General features: G+C 32.8%; 1 protein-coding gene across 4 annotated transcripts in view; it reads left to right on the top strand.

Annotated features, from left to right (window-relative positions):
- Window positions 1-21,354, top strand: part of LOC128989497 (inositol polyphosphate-5-phosphatase A-like) — an 83,176-nt gene that overhangs the window by 50,820 nt on the left and 11,002 nt on the right. For 3 of the 4 annotated variants that reach the window (XM_054411413.1, XM_054411405.1, XM_054411395.1), the window contains exons 3-13: window positions 2,823-2,923; window positions 6,709-6,796; window positions 8,238-8,301; window positions 11,208-11,311; window positions 11,698-11,814; window positions 13,451-13,506; window positions 14,534-14,618; window positions 15,922-16,008; window positions 17,344-17,421; window positions 18,380-18,565; window positions 19,882-19,947. In XM_054411413.1, coding sequence (XP_054267388.1) covers window positions 2,823-2,923; window positions 6,709-6,796; window positions 8,238-8,301; window positions 11,208-11,311; window positions 11,698-11,814; window positions 13,451-13,506; window positions 14,534-14,618; window positions 15,922-16,008; window positions 17,344-17,421; window positions 18,380-18,565; window positions 19,882-19,947 — 1,032 coding nt within the window. Of the gene's footprint in view, window positions 1-2,822; window positions 2,937-6,708; window positions 6,797-8,237; window positions 8,302-11,207; window positions 11,312-11,697; window positions 11,815-13,450; window positions 13,507-14,533; window positions 14,619-15,921; window positions 16,009-17,343; window positions 17,422-18,379; window positions 18,566-19,881; window positions 19,948-21,354 lie in introns of those variants that run through there. The other variant, XM_054411401.1, reaches the window with a different exon arrangement.

The raw sequence follows: 21,354 nt of genomic DNA, 5'->3' as shown, positions 1-21,354 counted from the left end.
CCAACTATATTACTCAAATTTTTCAACTATATTACTCAGATTTCCCAACTAATTAATATTAAGTTTTAACAATAAGAAGGACATTTCACCTTTAGATTCTCTTTTTACACAATTTTTTTCAAATAAATTAAGGTTTTTCGCACATTATTGGTTTGACTACCAATCTTCATTGCTGCATATGTTCACACAGTAGGTCACTGATCAATAATACATCAAGCTTTTAGCCTGTTAAAATCAATTTGTAATAAAAACTCAGTGGATATGGCACTCCACCATAGAACTACAGTATAAACAAGTTCTATGCTCTCCACGCAAGGAAAAGGAATTTCCCCAAACAGCCTTGAACTACAGAAACGTTATGTAACGTTGCATTTTACTCAACATATGAATTTTCCAACAATTTTTTACTTGAATTATTAGTTTATAAGGGTAAATGTCTGCTTAGTTTGAAAATAAACTTTCAAGTTGACAGTATAACAACAGTTTTAAACTTCCCAAAATCCCAACTCATACCTTCAAATACCCAAAAATCCCCAACATTTGCACTTTTCAAAGATGATTGGGGGGGAGGCTCCCCCCCTACCCTCCCTTGGGTGACGCCCCTGCTTACAAGTGCATGTTCTTACTTGTTACATGTTGCTGTGTTCTTTTTTAATAAAACTTGGCTTCAGCCGGTCCACCTACATTTCATATCTACCATTGTAGCTAATCCAATGCTTTCATGATTAAACAGGTTAACATAGATAAAAGTATTTTCATCAACTTAAGATTGAAATTGGATATTTCTATATTCTGATTTCAAATGTAAAAATATACCATAACTTGTTCATTTATAGTGTAAACTGATCGATTTGGTTTACTCTGTCCTTGCTAGATAAAAATACAATCCATAGCTGAAAAATAGTACCTTTTCTGTTCGTGGTTTGTTATTTAACTAATTTAAACTTTTTTGTTTGTCATTCTTAAACTTTTGATGTTCATCAGTTATGCTAACATTGATCTATTACATATATGAAATGGGAAGTGATTAAAGTGATTCAGACTATGGATATTTGTTACTAGGATTATTAAAAAACTTAAGTTTTCATGAGGTTTCAGGGTATGTAATCTGGTTCCGTCCCCAGGTCAAAAACATAACATTATTAGTAAATAAAACCAGTCAAATCTGGAAAATAAAGAAAAACCCTACACAGAGAACTGTAGAGTTGGTAGTCAAAATAATGACCAGTGGATGGGGATGATTTAAAATTTTCCAGCTGTGTGTATAGTTAATATGTGTTTACAAATACCTCGTACAAAAACAACTAGAGTGGAGATGTGCGTTTCCCTCTTCAGTAGTTGGGCATAACACATAACCTACATTAAAGGTTTAATTTTATTTGTACGTGTTAGGTTTTTAATTTATGTGTTGCTTAACGAAATCATCAACAAAGATACTAATATGGATTTTATTTATTTCCTGGTTTGGAGTGGTTGAAAATGGTGTTAACCATTTGTAAATTCAAATAATATATTTTGTTGTACACTAAATACTTATATTTGTAAGTTTCTTTTTAAGTATTGAAGCAATGATGCATTATTAATTTATAATTCAAAGCATAGTTCAAAATTAAAATGCCTGGCTGTAGAAGTGGCTGTATGAAACAAAAGGAAGTGACAGATGGGTAGAAACGCTAAGTCTGAAATAAGCTTAAACTTAAGCGGATCTTAGTCACTCTGCAAGTAACGACCGTTCAGTGTCATTTCATTTCTGTTCCATATTTTAGCCAGTATACTCCCATATTATACATAAGCTAAAACTAATTTGATATGGGTTATTTATTAGTTATAAAATATTAAAATCATGCAATATTTTTATTTTATTTTAGTGTTTAAGTTATTTTTACATATTTAGCTTATTAATTTAAGAATTGTGACTATAATTTAAAATACCATTTTTTATTTAATGTCCACTTTTAATTTTTATATCACTTTATATTTATACTACAGTAGAGTCCCGCAAACTCGGCGTAATGTGGACTGGAAGGGTGCCGAGTTTGTGAAATGCCGGGTTATCAGGAATTACGGTTAAAAATAAGAACAATAAAATCTTTAAGCTTTTTAACCGCCTTTTTTATTTATATTTATATTACAAGTTAGTATTAAGTCATCAGATATAGTACAACAAATCCTTGGTATGAGTTACTAATGATTTGACTTGAGCTGGCTTGAGTCCATGTTTAACTCGGACTCAAAAAATCACTAATTTTCTGAGCCAGGTGATGGCCGAGTTATCCAGACTGCCGGGTTATCGAGTGCCGAGTTTGCGGGACTCTACTGTACTTTTATATTCCGGGTGTCCCGGAACTCTCTGGAACATTTAATAAAAATTTGTTCCTTAGATTGAGAAAAATATATTTCACAATAGAAAAATGGTTTTCCAGTGACTAGTTTTCCCATCTGTCGCTCTGTCTTTGTTTTATAACAAATTATTTAATAATGCAAAATTTATTTAAGATAGAAACATCCACTTTAATATAAGTGTGCACCCTAATAGGTAGAATAATTGTATGCAACTTTGTTTCAGTCACTAGATCGATTTCAAAATTACGGCTTTTTAAAATTTGTAATTTCAAATTCCATTAAAACCATCATAGCTAAAAAAACATTAGCGTCATTGGTAAAAATTGCCATAATACCGCAATACATACCGATTAAATTGTTTTACAGCATATATGAGATGCTGCTTATTAGTAATCAGCTGTTTTCTGTCAACTTTATGTTAAACATCAGCTGTTTATTAGTATACATTGTCAATATCTATCATGTGTTATTGTTTGCAGACGGTGGCGAGGCTGGAGCCCAAGTTTCTCGCACTGCACTGTCAGGAGGTGGGGGGCAAGAACTACGAGCAGAGTATGAAGCACGTCGAGTACTTTGTCAGGTGCGCCACACAAGTATGTGTTGTGTGTTGTTTCCGTGTGGTAGCATGACTGTTCTATCGGTATGGTTGATTTTAATATTGGTATCCCACTTTAATTGACAAGAATGTCCGTTCGGACAACCATATATGAAAGTTAGTTTGATTGGCTTTAAGTATATCAATTGTATCAATGTGTTTGTCAATATTTTCTCATGTCCTTCCTTCACACTTTCTTGGGCATGAGACTCTAACTGGGTAACATTTCACCTCAAACTGATCCAATTTATATAAGATTGTTTGATCATTTATGTGAAAATACTTACAATTTAGCCTAGCATTTATACAAAATTGCATAGGAAAAAAATCACTTAAAAACACAAAAGATAAATAAGTTTGTTGTAAAATCTTAGCTTACAGTACTTGGTTTAAGCCTTAAGGTACTCTTCTAACAAAAAAAAGTATTGAAAGACTATAGAAAAATGCATGTTATGAATCAATCCCGCCTCAATGTAAGATTTTCAATGAAGTCCAAGTTTTTTTTAGCTATTAGGAATATCTTTCATTCATGTGTTCATTCAAGTTATAGATTTTCGAAATTGACTTTTGAATTAATGGTTAATTCATGGTTTTGGAATTGGATGTTCCTTGCATGTCACAGAAAATTCACTCAGCAACAGGCCACTAATAAGAAGGGAAGCTTGGGATTAAAATTTCAGTTTGGGAAAGAACGGGAATGGTTTTCTTCTTAACTTTCAAAATTATAATTTGTTTAGTAGGGTATTAAGTTTATGAAGCTTTTGGGTTTGTAAAACACCCAAATTGATTTATAAATTAGGTAGGTATTTAACAGGCCATTATTAACAATAAAAACCTTCAAAACACTTAAATAGCAAGTAATTATAATAAATGTAGCATAAGCATACAACTTTCTCAGTAAATACAAATTAAATCGCTTAAAAATAAATTTACAATATTTGAGCTCCAGTAAAATTGTACTAACTAAAGCATTATAAAACATTTTATTTTATTTTAACTTCTTAAATGCAGATTGAAATGCTACAGATGTTTTGTAAAATATTGCTTTAAATATTTTCCATAAATAAAATTATTAATCCACCTTTTTAAAAAGGATAAGAATTGTAAAAACCTTTAAAGATTCGACCAGTGAAGAGTTGTAATTATTGACGTCCATTTTAAGAGAAGTGTCCGGGCTGAGGTGGTGAGGTGAATTGAAGGTATTTTCTGCTGAAAGCGTCCCTTTATCCTCTAGATATGAGTGATTACCTCCAGGTTTTTCCAACTCAGAGATTTTTATCTTACAACTCCTACCTTTACTCTTAAGTATATTTTTTTTAAACTAAAATTCTGTTTAGTTTAGGGGTTTTATTAGATATTTGTGATATGCAATTTAATTTTTTGATTTTTGTTTATACAATATTACAACAATTGCAAACCTTCAAATAAACAATTTGGAACATGTAGCAAGAGGACAAATAAATTTGAAACTTAGTCTCAAAACGTTTACAGAAACTTTTGTAAAATTCAATCTAAGAAAACCATGTTTACTACACCATAAATATTTTAAACTCATTATATTTCAAATATGGAAAGTTTACTGTAGATAATTTTATTTAACTTTGGGTAGTACACAATTTGAAAGTAAAAAAAAGGCTGTTCAAAAAGCTAATAATAAGTAAATAACCTACTGTTACAGTTTAGTATAGTTTTTATTATCTTTTTAATTCAGTAGGATAAACCTAAGGTTGGCAATTGTTGTTAATCGCAAACTTAAATTTTCAGTAGTACAATAAAGCACAGTTTGTTTCAAATAAATTGTGGTATTGGTATTGTAAGGTAAAAATAAAATAAAATTTAAAAAACAGCACAATAAGGTTAATATTGTGGTCAAACTTCAAAATTGGATGACTTAAGTTTAGATGTTTATTGTTTACTTTTTATCTAAAACATTCAAAGACTCTGGTTGGCCGCTGAGTAGATTTAGTAAGAGAGTTGTGCTATTTAAAATCCATTTAAATCTTCTTCAACAAGAAATAAATTGACTGGTTAATGCAAATAAACTAATCTCACATTAGTTCTCAATGTAATTTCCTGGTTGTAGAAAACGTTTTTTTGTCATACTGGAGCAAAAACTGCCGTTTTAATGCATGTGTTGCAGCTCTAAAGTAGAATTTTTACCCTCAATGGAGTAAAAAGACGTTTTTAGCCTCTAGGGAGTAAAAATCGGCTGTTGTGGACTCAGTTGTAAATTTTGATTGTAAACAATCGCATGTATAAAATTATGTATTGATTGTATAACCGTATTGTAGCTTATTGTTGCCTAATTGTAAATAGTTTGACATATCGAACCGATAGTATAATGTACACTAACACAATCGTAATAGACTAGACTAAACAATGAATCACTTACTAAACAGCTGCTTGTTTGCATTGGCAAACTAAATTGAAAAGAAATTTGAAGAAGTTTCTATTGGTTATCTTTAAATGAAAATTATAAAAAGTTAAAATTATATAAGTTTGTCACGCTTTACCCGTGTAAAAAGTGTCTTTTCAATCCTAGTTCATTTTCCGACCTCAGCTTTGTCTCAATCGTAAAACATGAGCTTGGATCGAAAAGAGTCACTTTATGCTCAAGTGATGAAATATACTATTATTTTTGTAGGTATGATAAAAAAGTGCAGCTTTGATATTTTATAGTGATGTTTTTTTAAGATTGTTATTATGTACTATTAAAAAAACATTTATCTGTTTATTTTGAAGAATCTTGAAACTTGTTATGTTTGAGTTTTACAGTTTAAGAAAGCCAAATTGAGACTATTATGAGTTTCTGTCCATCTGTTTGCCTGTTCTCAAAATGACAATTTATGCTGCTTACTCAAGGAAAACTAGAACACCGGCATATTATTTTCATCAAATATAACAATGAACTTACAAAATTTCACTTTTGCACTATATGAAACACATTCTTTCCCAAGTTTTATTAAGTTATTTATAAAATACCAGTCAGCTGTTTAAAGAATGATTCAATGTCAAACAAATTGACACTGAAATGTTTACTATGTGACACCAAAAGAAAAACCATAATGTTTTCATTTTATTTATTTATTTACAGTTAGATAAGCTATTAATTTTATTCTGCCACACACAGCTGATTGAAATTAACCGATGTTATTTTAATAGAACAACTATGAGCATATTACACACTACCAATGAATACAAACCCCTTAAGAAGCGCAATGCCTTTGTTAAAAATTCAGTCTGGAACTATTTGAATTTCGGATAGATCCCGTGGCGGCCACTAGGTAGACTATCACGAGCATGCCGACAAGTCAACCGACCGTGTGAGAGAGAGTAAGATAGAGTAGTTCGGCTGCAGCGGCCGCCACACGAAGCTTATTTCGGCGGCAAAATTCCAGTCAGACTATTCTCCATTAGCATTTTGCTTTTTTAAGGGTTTGTATTCATTGGTACTACCGTGGTCTTCAGCATAAAAACCATTTCACATCACTAACCATAACGGTGCACTAATGTTGTTTGTCGCTACTACTGTACTTCTCTCAAGAAGGCCATCCGCAACAAGGCCAAAACATTACAAGCACACCATGTTACAAAATGTGAATAGGTTCTACTCTGAAAAACCCCGACAGTGTTATTTTGTGTGATCGTGGAATTCTTACGTAACCTATAATAAAAATGTACCAGGGATCAGGCATACCCACATCTTACTGTTGAATTTGTGTATTTTACATATTGTATATATTTTGTACAATGTATTGTATTTGATGCAGACTGCTGATGACCAGCGAGGAATTGAGGTTATTTGACAGAGTCAGAGTCTACCTAGACGAGGACTACTCATCAGCCGAGAACTTTACTGTAAGTCTTTGATTTGATATCATTAACTCTTGGAGTGTTAAAGGCCAATTGGTCATTATGAGTATATATAAAAAGTCTGTACATGCAACTATTTATTGTAGTCTATCACCCAACAAATGGCTGAACACTTATATCATGTGCTGCAATCTGGAAGTCAAGCTTTAAACAGAAGGTTTGCGCTGTTTGTCGACCAGTGTTGTTAGTGATGTTGTTTGTTTAAGGACTCGGCAGTTTAAGGCACTGTTACCCTGGCCAGGAGACATCTTTGGTTGAGGATAAAAATTCTGTCTTTGTCAAGTTCTGTGGCAGAGCTTGTTAGGAAAGACAAGTGTAAAAAATGGTGAACAACTTAGATGAAAGATTGAGTGGTTTGTTTGTAAGTTGTACCTTGAATCAAGCATTTTAATATTTACCGATCTTTAACTGGGCTGTGTGCTCATGAAAAACGTTTTTTATAAGGGTACTTTTTAAATGAAGAAAACATGAAAAAGATGCAATGTTAAATCCTCTGTCACTAAGCGGTTGATTAATGTATAGTTATTCTGATATAATTACACCATAGCGGAATTTGTTCAGTTGCTAAATGTCCTCTAAAAGTTTGAACATTCAAAAATGTGATTACCTTAGGATTTGTTTGCATTTTCATACAGTAGATCACCACTCATTTTGATACACATTAAGAATATGCTTCTAAATCAATAAAGTTTGGCTTTTTAAATAAATTTTATCCATAACATTCTATATTCTAAATAAAATCTTAATTAATACACATAGCAACAACTATAGGTATAGCCATTGACTATTGTTTAATAGTCAAAGGTATAGCATAAAACTAAAAGTGAATGTGGAAAATTATATTTGGAAAAAGATTTGTGAAGTTTTCACAAAATCCAGCAACAAATTGGATTTGTCGGACGGTGTTATATTCCGGCCAGGAGCAACGCTAGTCAAGGCACGTTTGCCTTCCTCATGCTTACTTATATGGGGGGAGAAAAAAATGCTGGTCCTGCACCGAATATCAATGGCTTCCAGTAAATCTTTGTTTTCTCAAAAGCAGATTCCTCCTCACTCTATGGTGGAAAGAATGATCTAAACCCATAATTTTAAATTTTCATACAACTACAGTATGGTTATAAAAGTCAGCCAATAAAACTCATGTTCTTTTCATTACATTTATTTAGAAACCAATAAACCAGCTGATCAATGTTAATATTAAATTATAATGAATCATTGCTATATGGATACTAAATTTTCATTCAGCTTACTATATATAACATACTATAATAAGAAAACTATTTAACATTTCTCCCAGGGGGGTTTCTCAGGTCATCAGCTTCACCAGTTTGGTTACAGGTCTCCTCCAGACTCCGGTGGCTGTTCGAACGTCCGCTACTAACATTTATTTTTTCATAATAATCTTTTTACTGTCTGTTTGTTATAGGCACTTGGAAACTTCTATTTCATCCACGAGTCTGTACCTGATGTCCTTATTTGGGATTTTAAAGGTCAGTGGCTTCAAATGTATTTAAAAGGCTACCTCATGGTTTTTTGAGTTTATTTAGTAATTGCTTGGAAACTGACTCCATTCTACTCTCATCCTTCACTCATACCATATACAAAAAGAATTAAATATAGACTGTCAGCTGTGCTGCGGTTACCATAGGTTCTGGCGCACACCCCAGGGAGTGCATGTAGTTACGGCCTACGTGCTACATAACTACACGGCGCTCCCAGCGGTGTGCCCCAGAACCTGTGGTAACCATGGTAATCACAGAACGGATGTCAGTCTATTTATTTCTTTTTGTCTATGCTCATACTTAGGTGGAAATAAGCAGCACTGTGCCCATGTCTCATTGTAATTATATACTCTGTATATAAACATGGGAGTAAGCTGGTCTAGTTGTAGAGTGCAGGGCTTTGGTGCCAGAGGTCCCGGGTTCAAATAACACCGGATTTTATCTATGTGATAATGCCACAACCCTCGTAGGACTAGAAGTAATTTATAGCCTAAAAGAATGTGTACAACAGATCTGAGATAGAACTATCTTCCTAGGATGTGAAGACAAGACATCAAAAAACAAAAACAAAAACAAAAACATACACATATACAAACTAGAATGTGGAGTTTTAACTTTCATTTAGGGATTTATAAAGGTCTCATACAAAAACAATATAATTTAACCATACTACTTTTTTACATCAAACAAAAAGTACTAAACACTGTTGTACACTGGTTTAAAATAAAAACTTAAATGTGAGGTTAAAATAAAAATAATTTCTTTGTTTATTTACCAAATGAAAAGTATTTATGCTAATAAAAAATAACATCATTTCAGTTAGATTAAAAACCACAATCAAATTTATTGAACTTATCTAAATGCAACATAAAAAAATAAGGGAATAAAACCTGTGGATGAATCCTGTAATGATTTAAAAACTTTTAAACGTAATTCTCTAATATAATTTCTGTATTTAAAATATTTAACTGCAAAAGTTTTATGTTTAAATAAGAATTATCACCTCAGAGTGTAAAACATGACAGGGTAAAACCTCTAGAGGCCTTAGAAAACCAAGTAATCCCTGTCCAAACTCCCCCACACATTTATTTGGGAAGCTAGCCAACCTTCTGTTGAGTTGTAGATTCATGCCCTCACATATCAATATATTACAACTCTGGTGTGGATTTAAATTATTGTGTTAAACAGGGATCAATCGGTAAATCAAATATATATTAAATAAAATCATTTTCAGTTCATTTGACTATTCTGTTAATTGTGAGGGGAAGTGTAGAGATTTTATAGAGCCAAATAAGTTTATATTGTTTTGATGGTTTATATTCCCTATTTGTCAGTATGTAATGTATGCATTTTTCGTTTGTATGTTCATTATTCGTATTTATTCATAAAATACTCATATAATCTTTAAAGCAGTAAAGAGTACTGTTGTGTTGAGAGGGAATGCAGATTGCAACATTGTCTTTTTTCTTAAATGAAAAAATAAATAAAAGGTCCATAATATCGTTAGTTGTGGAGTTTTGTTATTAAATATAGTAAAAGATAACAAAAACTTGTAGGTGTTTGTTTACTTTTTGAACTCCTGATAACCTGATATGATAAATATTAAATTGTTATGCAAATTCATTCTAATGTTGTCACTAATTATTGCTCTCCAGTCTCCATACATCCATTCTTTTTTCAGCAACAATTTCATTTTTATTGTGGAGACTCTGATTCTTTTATTAAGATGAGCCGAATTTTAAAATGTTCACTATGTTTCTCACTCGAACCAAGAAGAATCTAACAAAAACAGAGGGTCAAGTTTAGGCTTTATAGATAAAGTTCATACTACAAGGGCTATTCAGAAAGTAAGAAGCATTATTTTTTTAAATAAAGAGGTCGTCCTCTATTACCTTGCATTTGCCCGTCCACATGGGCCACAGAGGACTTTGCGTTGAAGGTATCCAGCAAGAGGTGTACCAGCACAGTACAACAGTGAACTGTACTTATAAAAAGTAGTGGCAGGTACCAGGTTTCGAACCCACAACATCATTGGCTTGGGCTCTAAGTCCAGGGCGCTACCAACTGATCCACCGACTCACTTAAATATACTTTAAAACTGGATTCTCCCTATCTGAACAGAACTTTCATTCATTACTTTTTTTCCGTACAATTCACACGCTCAACGATAAATTTCTATAGGTTTTAAGTTGTTTGCCATAAAACCGTACTACAGACTGAACTCACAACTTGGAGGATTTTCAATTGTAGCACACATTTTAAACTGAATACTGCAACAATGGGCAGCAAACAACAACACTTCCAATGTGGCACGGAGGCGAACAAGTCTGTTCTTGAAAGTGTGCAAGCAGGGTGGTATCAAGTCCTTACATGTAAGACAGAAACGTTCCTTATTTTCTGAATAGTCCTTGTACGAGTATATGACCAACTCTGCCAATCCTTCTGCCTCCCAGGCTAGACCCAGTGTTTATTGAAAGTACCCTCTTCCTATTGAAAGTAATATTACTGAGGAGGAGTATTATTATATTTAATGCCTGCTGCAGTATGATGAAATTAGCTTTCTCTTAATATGAAAACATGGCTTGTTAAAAAAAAAATAAAAAAATAAAAAAACAACCTGAAAATTACAACAGGGTAAGGGGATATATATTGTATAATTATATTTTCAAGGAATAAAATTATCAATTTGAGCTATTTAAAACAAACAAACACAGATATTTTAACGAATTATCAAAGCCGTTTAGGCTTGATGAAGGATTTCTAATATGAAATTTTGGTTTTATTCATAACATTCATTTTAAAACATTATGATTATTTTTTGAAACACTGTATTCATACTTTCAGCCCATATTTGTGTACTTTAATGAGACAAAAAACTTGTGTTCATTGTTCAGAACTGAATTTTGTTGCTGTGGAAGGGAAAGACGTCCACTCTGGAAACATCGAAGATGTCCAAACCAAAGAAAAATCCAAATTCCCTCAAGACTTTTTCCCAGAGGTAAAGTTATTCTTTCATAGCTGATTTTAAAACCTGTCTAAAACTAAAGGATTGCAATCTCTTTTTTATTAACACATTTATTGTCAGTTTTGTATGTGTAAGAATTTAGTTCTTTAGACACCAATGAAGAAATCTTGTATTCATTTTGGTCTTTTGGGAAAGTTTGTCCTCAAATTTTCTTTTAATTCTTCAGATTCTTCAAATTTTTAAAATTTAAATATGATGGATGAAAATGGAATAAAAGAACGACTGAAACACAAAAAATACTTTTTGTTCATAAAAAATAGTTTTTTTTACCTTTTTCTTACACAAACTATTTAATTAATCATGTAAGTTTTAATATAAGCTATCAGACAGGCTTTAAGTAATGATTTTTGTGATTCCAGTGTAAGTGGTCTCGGAAAGGTTTTTTACGGACGAGATGGAATCTTAACGGAACCATTTTTGACCTAGTCAACATCCATCTCTTCCATGATGCCTCCAACTTTGTCGCCATGGAAACAGTAAGTGATATACACTTCATTGTTATCTCACTCAACAATAGAGCATGAACCATACACTGTTTATGGAGTGTGGCCTGTTAATGCTTTTTTGAGTAGACTGTATTTTGATGAGAACATCAACTTTGACTTGGTTACAATGGTTGTGATGTCTTTTGCTGCTTATTTAACCATGTAATAGCTATTTACCTTACAAGTGTAGTAAGAGCGTTTTTACATCACGCAGGTGAATGTTGTGCAACGAGCGGAAGCGAGTTGCATAATTTACCTAAGTGATGTAAACACGCTCTTGCGTAACGTGTAACGTACAAGATTTTACCTGACCCGACAATATACAGGAGGTTACAAACAATATTTTTCACTATCCATTTCACTCATCTTCTAACTGTAACGTTCATTTACAAACAAAAGCTAGGTTTGGAAAATTCTTCAAAACATAACAATAAAATTCAAGCGCACAGCTGATTTCTAGCGTTGAACGTCGTTGGCTCCATAGAGGTATATTTTTTAAGTTATGCACTCAATGTTATTTAAATGGGTTTCATTACCTCACCGAGTGAGTTTTTTTCAACTTTACATCACTCGAGAAGTTGTATACATCACGCTTGGGATAGGGAAGTTTAACATGGCGGGTTAGGTAAACAATATTACCTCACTGCTCCAACACAAAACAATGTTCTCATTGTCAGAAAATCTCGAAAACAAGTCTTTTGTGTCTATACATGCAGCGATGTCCAAAATTGAAGTTCATAAAGCAAACAATTTAACAATGAATTAAAAGTTAGTCCAAAAATTTGTAGTTCAACATATAGAGTTGTCCAAAGAAAATTTACCATTCTTTTTTAAATGGTATTAGCAGACAACATGAAATTTAAAATAGCACATTCTGTAGATCTAAGTTGAAGGATGCATTGTATACAATTTGTGGATTAACTGGGTTTTACCTGGCAACCTGAATTTCAATTCAAGATGGCAGATTATATGGATTGAAATATAGTTCGGGATTGAACATGCCTCTATTGTGCAAGCTCTCAACATTCTAAAACTAATTTTGTTTCCAATGAGTGTGTGCTTTTGGTGCTCTTGACATATCAAAGCTTGCAATGGGTGGGGAAAAATTAATTTTTAACTATTATTTAGAAGTTAACATCACATGTAAAAAAGACTAATTTACGGATTTTCAAAGTGATTTTGTGAAAAACAATTACGAGTTTTCGTTTCATACAGTTCATGGTTTAGATCTTTGTAAAGAATATTTTACAGTTTATTTCAACCTGATGAAGACTTAAATAATGCCACAAGGTTCATTTTTATAGGACCATGTTTATGCGGTAACCAGCCGGCGGGTGGAACCCTCTTATGCTCTTATTTGTTTTCAAATTTTGAATTAAACAACACAAACTGCTTAGTATGTAAAAAAAGCTTTTCAATTACAAATTTGCATTCCATTTACATGTCTAATGTATCCGATAACACTAAATTCCCAAATTAAAAAGTTCAAAACGGTTTTCTATCAAAACATTCCTAAGTTCTTGTTGCCTAAAAATGTTGATGATAGCATATCAGCTGCCACATGTTATTTCAATATTATAATTGTTTGATCAATTTCTGTTTCACTTTGGGGTTTTTTTGTTTTCAGTTTCCGTCCGTCTATTCCAAGACCAGACAACGAGCGCTAGAATATACGCTAGACAGGTATACCTCTATAATTACTATAATTAATTATCAACCTAGATGATTGATATGTTATGTTCAGCTAGATCGATTAACCTGCATAAAAAAATTTAAAAAAATTGTTCTTTAGATAAAAAAAATTTAAAAAGTCATATTTTTTATTTGTAAGTAAAAATGTAAGAGTGAATTGTATGTCACACCGTGCTTAAGACATAGTTGTGTCATTCTACGTTTTTATTCTCAACTTTAAAAATATTGTTACATCACAGTATCTAAACAAACTATGGGCCTGTACAATTTTTCCAAAGTAGAGGCTTGGGAAAGATACAAAAGATTTCTTTATTAGAAATTGAATGTATACACATCCTTTTGAAAACGGTTCTTTAAATGAAAACAGTAAAAAGGGTCATATTTATTATTATTTGTATGTAAAAATATAAGAGTGAATTGTATGTCACACCACGTCATTTCCATAGGTCATTTTAATAACACGTACAATGCTGATCAAGAAGTTATTAAACATACTAGACCTATATGTCAAAATAGAATCTCCTGTAATGTAAAAATCCTGTAAAAATCTCCTGTAATCTCATATAATGCAAAATCTAATACAGTGATGTTTTCTGTTGAAAACTTAGTAGTTAAAAAATTTATGCTCAAATGACTAGTGACTAATAATAGACTGAGACAACATCTTTGATTAGCAAAATAACTTTTCAAACTACTTTTATCAATATTGAATCTGAGATTCAAAATGAAACAAACAAAAAACAAGGTTTAATAGTTTGAAAAAAAAAGCAAGAGGTTTAATGGGGGTGGTAAAATTGATACAAAATCAGTTTGTTTGAAAACATATTAGCTATAGACAGTTCTTTTTATTGATTCAAAGAGTAAATAAATCGACAATTTGTCTGGTTAAAATCAAATAATAATCAAGTTTATTCTAGGTAAAGTCTTCATTATGATTGCTAAGTTAAAGCCAATATCTATATTATGCTTTAATTCACCGTCTAGTGTATGACTAAACTATTGTCCTATTTTCTTGTAGGTTTCACACAGACCAATATGGATCTGCTCCGTTCTTCTTGTTTGGAGATTTCAACTTTAGAACAGACATGAAAGGTGTTATAAAGGTAATTATATTCATATGGTATTACATATTTTATACTAACTAATATCTATGGCCTGGGGAGCGAGCTGGTCTAGTGGTAGAGCGTGGGGCTTCATTGCCCGAGGTTCCTAGTTCAAATACCACCAATCGCCAATGGATTTTATCCATGTGATAATGTCGCAACCCTCTTGGACTAGCCTGAAGCAATGTGCAAAACAGTTCCGGGCTAGAACTAGCATCCTAAGATGTGAAGGTGGGACAAAAAATAAAATAAATAAATGTCTGTGGCCTGTGGTGACCTGTGTCAGTTCTTTAAATCTAACCTAATAACTAGAAAAATTTACAGTGATATAAATGCTGTAATTTAAAAAGTTCTCTAGTAAGGTTAGCTAGGTCATCAGGGTTGTAGAGTTGAGCTAAGCAATCTACTAATGTAGGTGAAGGGTGATTGTCTACTTCATCCTCATACGAAATACGCACCCAGGTGTGTCCTTGACATCTATATTATTATTATTTTTAATTGTTGGATTTTTTTATTCAGCAAATAGACCCCTAAATATTTATTTCATAGGCATATTGGGTATCAATGTAAAGCTATTATTCTTTAGATGTGCCTTTTGCGGAATTGGATGATATCCCATAGAAGCCCTTTGTCCTATAGGCTTTTAAAATTTCAGAGTTTGTGCTCAATTCTGTTGTCAATCATCTGAACTTTTTCCAGATTACATTTGTTTACATCAAAACACATTGCATTGATAAAATTTTGTTTACATCCATGTGAAAATGCAGTTATCATTACAGTTAGTGATGTTTTAGTGTATTCAAGTTAAATATTGTAATGTTAATTGTATAAAATGTAAAGAAGAAAATGACTTAGATTTTGTGTTTTGATAGGATGTGCAATATAAAATTGTTAATTCAAATAAATCACGGACTTTGAAGTCACGAAGTGACGCTGGCTGCTAGGCTAAATTAATATATTCTTTCAATATTTATGGCCAAGAATTACTACCTACCTATGAGTGAAGGGGTGATATTTTGCCAGTATTCTCAGAAAACTCGCGACTATATGTGCGCTTTGAAAGGCAATAGGCAATTATCAACTTTTTCAGTTTTTTACGTTTAACCAACAGAATTTATTTCTCTAGTGACATACAAATGCTCCTGAACTAGTTAACTATTTGCTATACACTACAGTATCATATTTGTATGTTGTTAATAATAATTCCAATTTTCATTTAATGGTACATTATTGATCAGATCGTGCATTATTCAGGTTTGGATTGATTTGATTTCAATGTTCCTAAAAGTATTATCTTTTACAGAAACTCGCCAATGGATTGAACCCTGTTGAAGTCAATAGTACAAAAAATAACGAAATCAACAAACTTTTATTCAGGGATGAAGAACAGGTAAGTGCACTTAAGTAGTTTTAAAACTAGAGATTAAAATGTAATATTGGAAGAATTCAGAGTTCTGGTAATAATTATGCTTGTGCTAAAACACCTATTTTCATTTGAAGATATATAGCCTATGGATCGTAATTGAACATTGTTAAAATCTAAGGCTTACCTTATGATCCAATTTGTTTCATAGTGGAGACCTAGGTTTCTACGTCGAAACCTCAAGTAAGAGATGAAAAACTAGAAGTTTAGCTAACCTATGAGACAAAGGACTGGCGATAATGTATCCAAGTAGAAACCTAGGTCTCCACTATAAAACAAATTGGATCATAAGGTAAGCCTTAGATTTTAACAAAGCTATTTTCAATATACAGGGTGTCCCGGAACTCTCTACCAATATTTTAGGGCATAGCTCCTGTGTAAGAAACATAACTAAATATCATATTTAAACTGTCCGGAAGTCCTTAGTTACTCACACAGCCGCCATTTTGTTTTTTTCAGTTATTAATTTTTTTTCTAAAGAATGGTTAAACATACGAATTGGAAACTTTGCACAAACATTTATGACAACTAGACAAAGCTACCAAAAAATTATCACGATTTTTCCAATTCATAAAACAAAAAGGCGGCCATTTAAAATTTTTGTAAAATCAATGGTTTTTGAGTTATTTACGAAAGAAAATTTTAAATGGCCGCCATTTTGTTTTATGAATTTGAAAAATCTTCATAATTTTTTTGTAGCTTTGTCTAGTTGGCATAAATGTTTGTGCAAAGTTTCCATTTCGTATCTTTAACCATTCCTTAGAAAAAAATTAATAACTGAAAAAAACAAAATGGCGGCTGTGTGAGTAACAAAGGACTTTCGGACAATTTAAATATGATATTTAGGTACGTTTCATACCCAGGATCAATGCCCTAAAATATTGGTAGAGAGTTCCGGGACACCCTGTATAATTGATGTACTAATGGCCAATCTGTATGGATTTTGCCACATAACATTCAGCAATTAACTAATAAATTGCGCATACAGTGGAACCCCTCATATCTCATCACCACGGGACCGAGCCCCTAGCCAAAACAATTTGGGTAAACCAATCTATTTTAAAAACTGAAAGTTAAGTCTTTTTTTAAGTATTTTTTCAGAAAAACACTTTTTAACGTAGTACTTCCTTCTAATAAAACTAGGCATTTCCTAGTCAGTCTAGCTCCGCTTGCGCTTGTAAACTTTATCGTGTGCTCTTTTTAAGACAAGAAAAATGGAAAGTCAAGACATAAATTCAAAATTGTATTTTAATATTTAATTCAGCATCCTGATAATTATAGTTACTACTTTTTTTATTTCAGGTTATTTTAACACTAGGAAAAAAGGAATTCAGCCACTACGATCATCAAAATTTGTTCATAAAAAATGCAGGAGAATGGGTAAGTGTAAACAAAAATTAAATTTTTGATTGGTATTCTTATTATTGTGTCAAAGGCCAAGCTTACAGAAAAAAAATTATTATTTTTAAATTTTACTCATACAATGTCTGTCTAATAGTTGGAAAAAAAGTTTGTCCAGGACATGTTACTGTGCAAACACCATAATCTGTTTTGAGAACTTGTGAAGATGTTCAGTTAACATAAATGGGCTTTAACTGAGCAACCTCACAAGTATATAAGGTTGACAATGTTGTTCTACCACCAAAACATTTCCTGAATATATTTTTTGCTGTCTGACAGAAATTGCATAAATAATTTAGTCTTACATTAACTATTATTATAAAGTTTTGGTGTTTCTTGTACCAATATGAACCCTTACCTATTCAGGAACATCTGCTACTCTAAGATCAATGACAAATTTATGTTAGCTAAAACCTTGAAAAGTCATGTAGGGGTTAGCATTAGTGTTTTTTAACCACTTGCCTTTGAGTGAGGCACCGTTGGCAATCAAATTCTGACACCGGTTGGTTATGTTAGTTTAAAAACAGCGAGTACATGATCTGATAGCTAATGTTCCATGTTATGCTATTCCACGAAATATGGCTTAAATAATATTTTGAAACATGTTTCAATTTGTGTCATTATTGTAGATATACTTAGTTTTAAGTAAGAGGTTAAGAATATAACATGGAGCACAAGGGCCTAGGATGTAGGATATTTTGTGAGGATAGCAGGCTTACCTGAAATAGGAAAGAGTCCAAACTGGCACAAGAGTGCCTGACTAGACTAAACCTTGTCAATATTAGTTGTTGAAGTTAGTTGGTTTTTTGTGCACTTAATTGTGATGGGTTCCCTGACCAATTAATTCTTTATTCAATCCTTAAAAACCTTACCCTTGTGCATCATATTATGTAATAACCTCAAAACAGCAATATTGTATTACATTTTTCTTTTCCAGCTGAAGGAGTTTGACAATGAGTTGGGTTGTTTTGCTGGTCAGCTGTTTGAGTTTCCGATCCAGTTTCCGCCCAGTTACCCATATGAGGAGGACACCCACAGTGGACGACAGTACATGCAGACTCGATGTCCGTCGTGGTGCGACCGCGTCGTCCTCTCCGAGACTGCCAAGCTACTTGTCCATCAGGTAGAGATTTAAATAAAACGTAAAGTTAAAGAAACCCAATTTATTTTCAAATTGCTATTAGTGTCATTCATTCTACAAAATAATTAATCATTTAAAATGTTATTCAAACACTTTTTGTGTATTTTATTTAAGCTGATAGGTATTGAGCAAGGAACAAGTGAATAATGGATTTAAATGCCTTCAGCCAGAGCATTCCCCCCTACAGTATTAAAAAATTCCACGCTTACACTACAACAATAGTTTTTAAACTAAAGAAGCGTCCTTAATTTTATAGTTAATAGGCAATAGGCAAACATCTTTATAAGTGACTAGCTGAACCCGGCAGACGTTGTCTTGCCTTTGACTATTTATAATCCCGCGGGCTTTGCCCCGTTTAACTTCTTAATTTTCAAGATGATCTCGTTCGCATGGCTCAATCACGTCCTGGTTGAAGTTCGTTCACTCACCTTTAGGTTGGAGCTCGTTCGCTACGCTCACTCATCTTTAGGTTGGAGCTCGTTCGCTGCGCTCACTTGCCTTCAGGTTAGCTCGTTCGCTACGCTAACTCGCCTCCAGGTTGAAGTTCGTTCGCTACGCTCACTCACCTTTTGGCTGCAAATTAGCTGTTGTCATAAATGTAAAAGAAATAATAGTGCTGCACCCTGTTGGTAATCCTTGTAACTTTAATGCTATTGAACATCATAGAACAGAACTAACTTGTTTAATTGAAACAGCTGTTAAGATTCATTAATTCCATTTCTCATAAGGTTAACATGGGAAACTCCAGAGCCACTGGGGCGGAGCCGATTGGGCGGATCACGAAATTGATGGTGTATAAACCTATTACATGACATTCTACACGTATGTACCAAGTTTCGTGGCAATCGGTTCAGCGGTGTCTGAGTTTATCACTGCCAAACAAACAAATATATATACAAACATCCTCTTTTATACTTATAGATTTCTTTAAGAAATACATTAGCTTCATAATACAAAAATTGAAAATTGATTTTGCTTTGCAATGATTATTGAGGTAGTTTATTTTGTTTTCCATCATCTTTCTTAGGTCAAAAAATGCCTTTATTGAGTACAATGGTTGATTTATAAGTCAGTTCCAAAGTTCCTTTTACAGTTTTTATCCTGATAGGTTTATCATGTTTCAAAAGGGAATTTAGAACTTAGCAGCAAATAAATGATGGTTTCTTACTTAGTTGTGTGGTGTGGTGGATATACAACAGTTTAAGAACTGTTTAGTATAAAAAAAACCTGAAAATATTTCACAATAATTATAAGTCAGAGCTAGAACTTGGTTGAGTGATTTGTTTTTCCTCTTACAGATTGACGACGAGAAAAGTATTGAATACGGCTCTATTGGAGAGGAAACTTGTATGGGAGATCATAAGGTAATTACAAATATACTATGAAATATTATATCCTCAGCCACAGGTATACAAGCACCATTATTAAAAATATCTCATAACTAAGTTCTTGTATTTTAAAGTGGATCTCTAAACAATCTATAACAACTAATCTCTGATGATTTCTTCTCACTATGCATTAAATGTGCAATCAATTTGGTCTAGCCCAGTGAACAAATATTTATAGCCTTCTTAGACAAAAGATTCATGACACCCTAAACGTAATAATTTAAAAGACTAAACTATATATAGTCTACAAATATAAGTCTACAAAAAACTTAACAAATATTTAATCTATTATATTGCATGCTTTTTAGACTTTTGTAGCCTTTCTGAAAGTACAAATTCTAAAGTCTTACAACCTTTATTTGGAATAGATAAATCAGTAACCTAATTAAAATAGTTGACAAACAGAATGTATTAAAATATTTAACTTTAAATTGAAAGCATAACCTAAAATATTCTGTGAGTTTTGTAATGAAGAAAATAATTATTCTTTATAGTGTAGCGAAAAGTAACGTTCAAAACACAAATGAAAGTGTTACATATTCTTGACCATTTAAAGTGCTTGATAAAGATGGTCTCAAATATGTATGACTCACTTTCTACTCTTGTTATGAAATATACTATTCCCCCTTAATTATTGATACTTTGATATAATTATATGACATATAAATTTTAAAAGAGATTTCAGCTTGAACATGAGAATGGAATGTCTAGTTCTATTTATTGTAAAAGATAGAACAAATAGTTTTTGTCTTTCTTTTGTCAGGCTCTTTCCCATCCAAGTTAGCCTGCTGCCCCATAAAATCCTTATAACCCATATACTTAAGTAAGTCTTCATCCTAAATGAACACTAAAGCTAAGTCACTTCTATGATTAGGATATAGTTTTGCACAGGCTACTGTGGACCCAAGGATTGGGCCCGTGTCGTAAACCGGGTATCGTTCACCGCAGCGACTGGTCCTTTTCAGTGGAGCAGCAGTAATAAAGAACTAACAGCTGCGCTAGTGAACATTACTTGGCTTAGGCCACGAGCCCAACCTCTGAGTCTGTGGCAGCCTGTCCACGACTATGGTGATCAATGGTTACAAATTTGATAAATACAGTAGACCCTCTCTAATACGGCACTTCGCCACTCGGGCACTCCAGTAATCCGGCGTCTTTTGACGGGTGAGGTCTTCTGCGATCGCGGCAAAATTCCGATTATATCCCGCGGCCGTTTATACATTATCATCACCTCCCGCGGTCACGTAAACGTCGTCGTCTCCTTGTGCCATTGCGGCAAAATCATGAACATCTCCTCCGGCTGTTTAGACATTATTGTTGTCTTCCGTGATTGCAGCAAAAATCTGATTATCTCCCACGGCCGAGAAGGCATCATCATCCACT

Source organism: Macrosteles quadrilineatus, unplaced genomic scaffold (assembly GCF_028750875.1).
Source record: "Macrosteles quadrilineatus isolate MER2022 unplaced genomic scaffold, UCM_ALF_1.0 Scaffold_1__1_contigs__length_201487025, whole genome shotgun sequence".
NCBI classification, from domain to species: domain Eukaryota; kingdom Metazoa; phylum Arthropoda; class Insecta; order Hemiptera; family Cicadellidae; genus Macrosteles; species Macrosteles quadrilineatus.
Note: the sequence above shows the minus strand (reverse complement) of the source record. Positions and strands in the feature narration are given on the sequence as shown.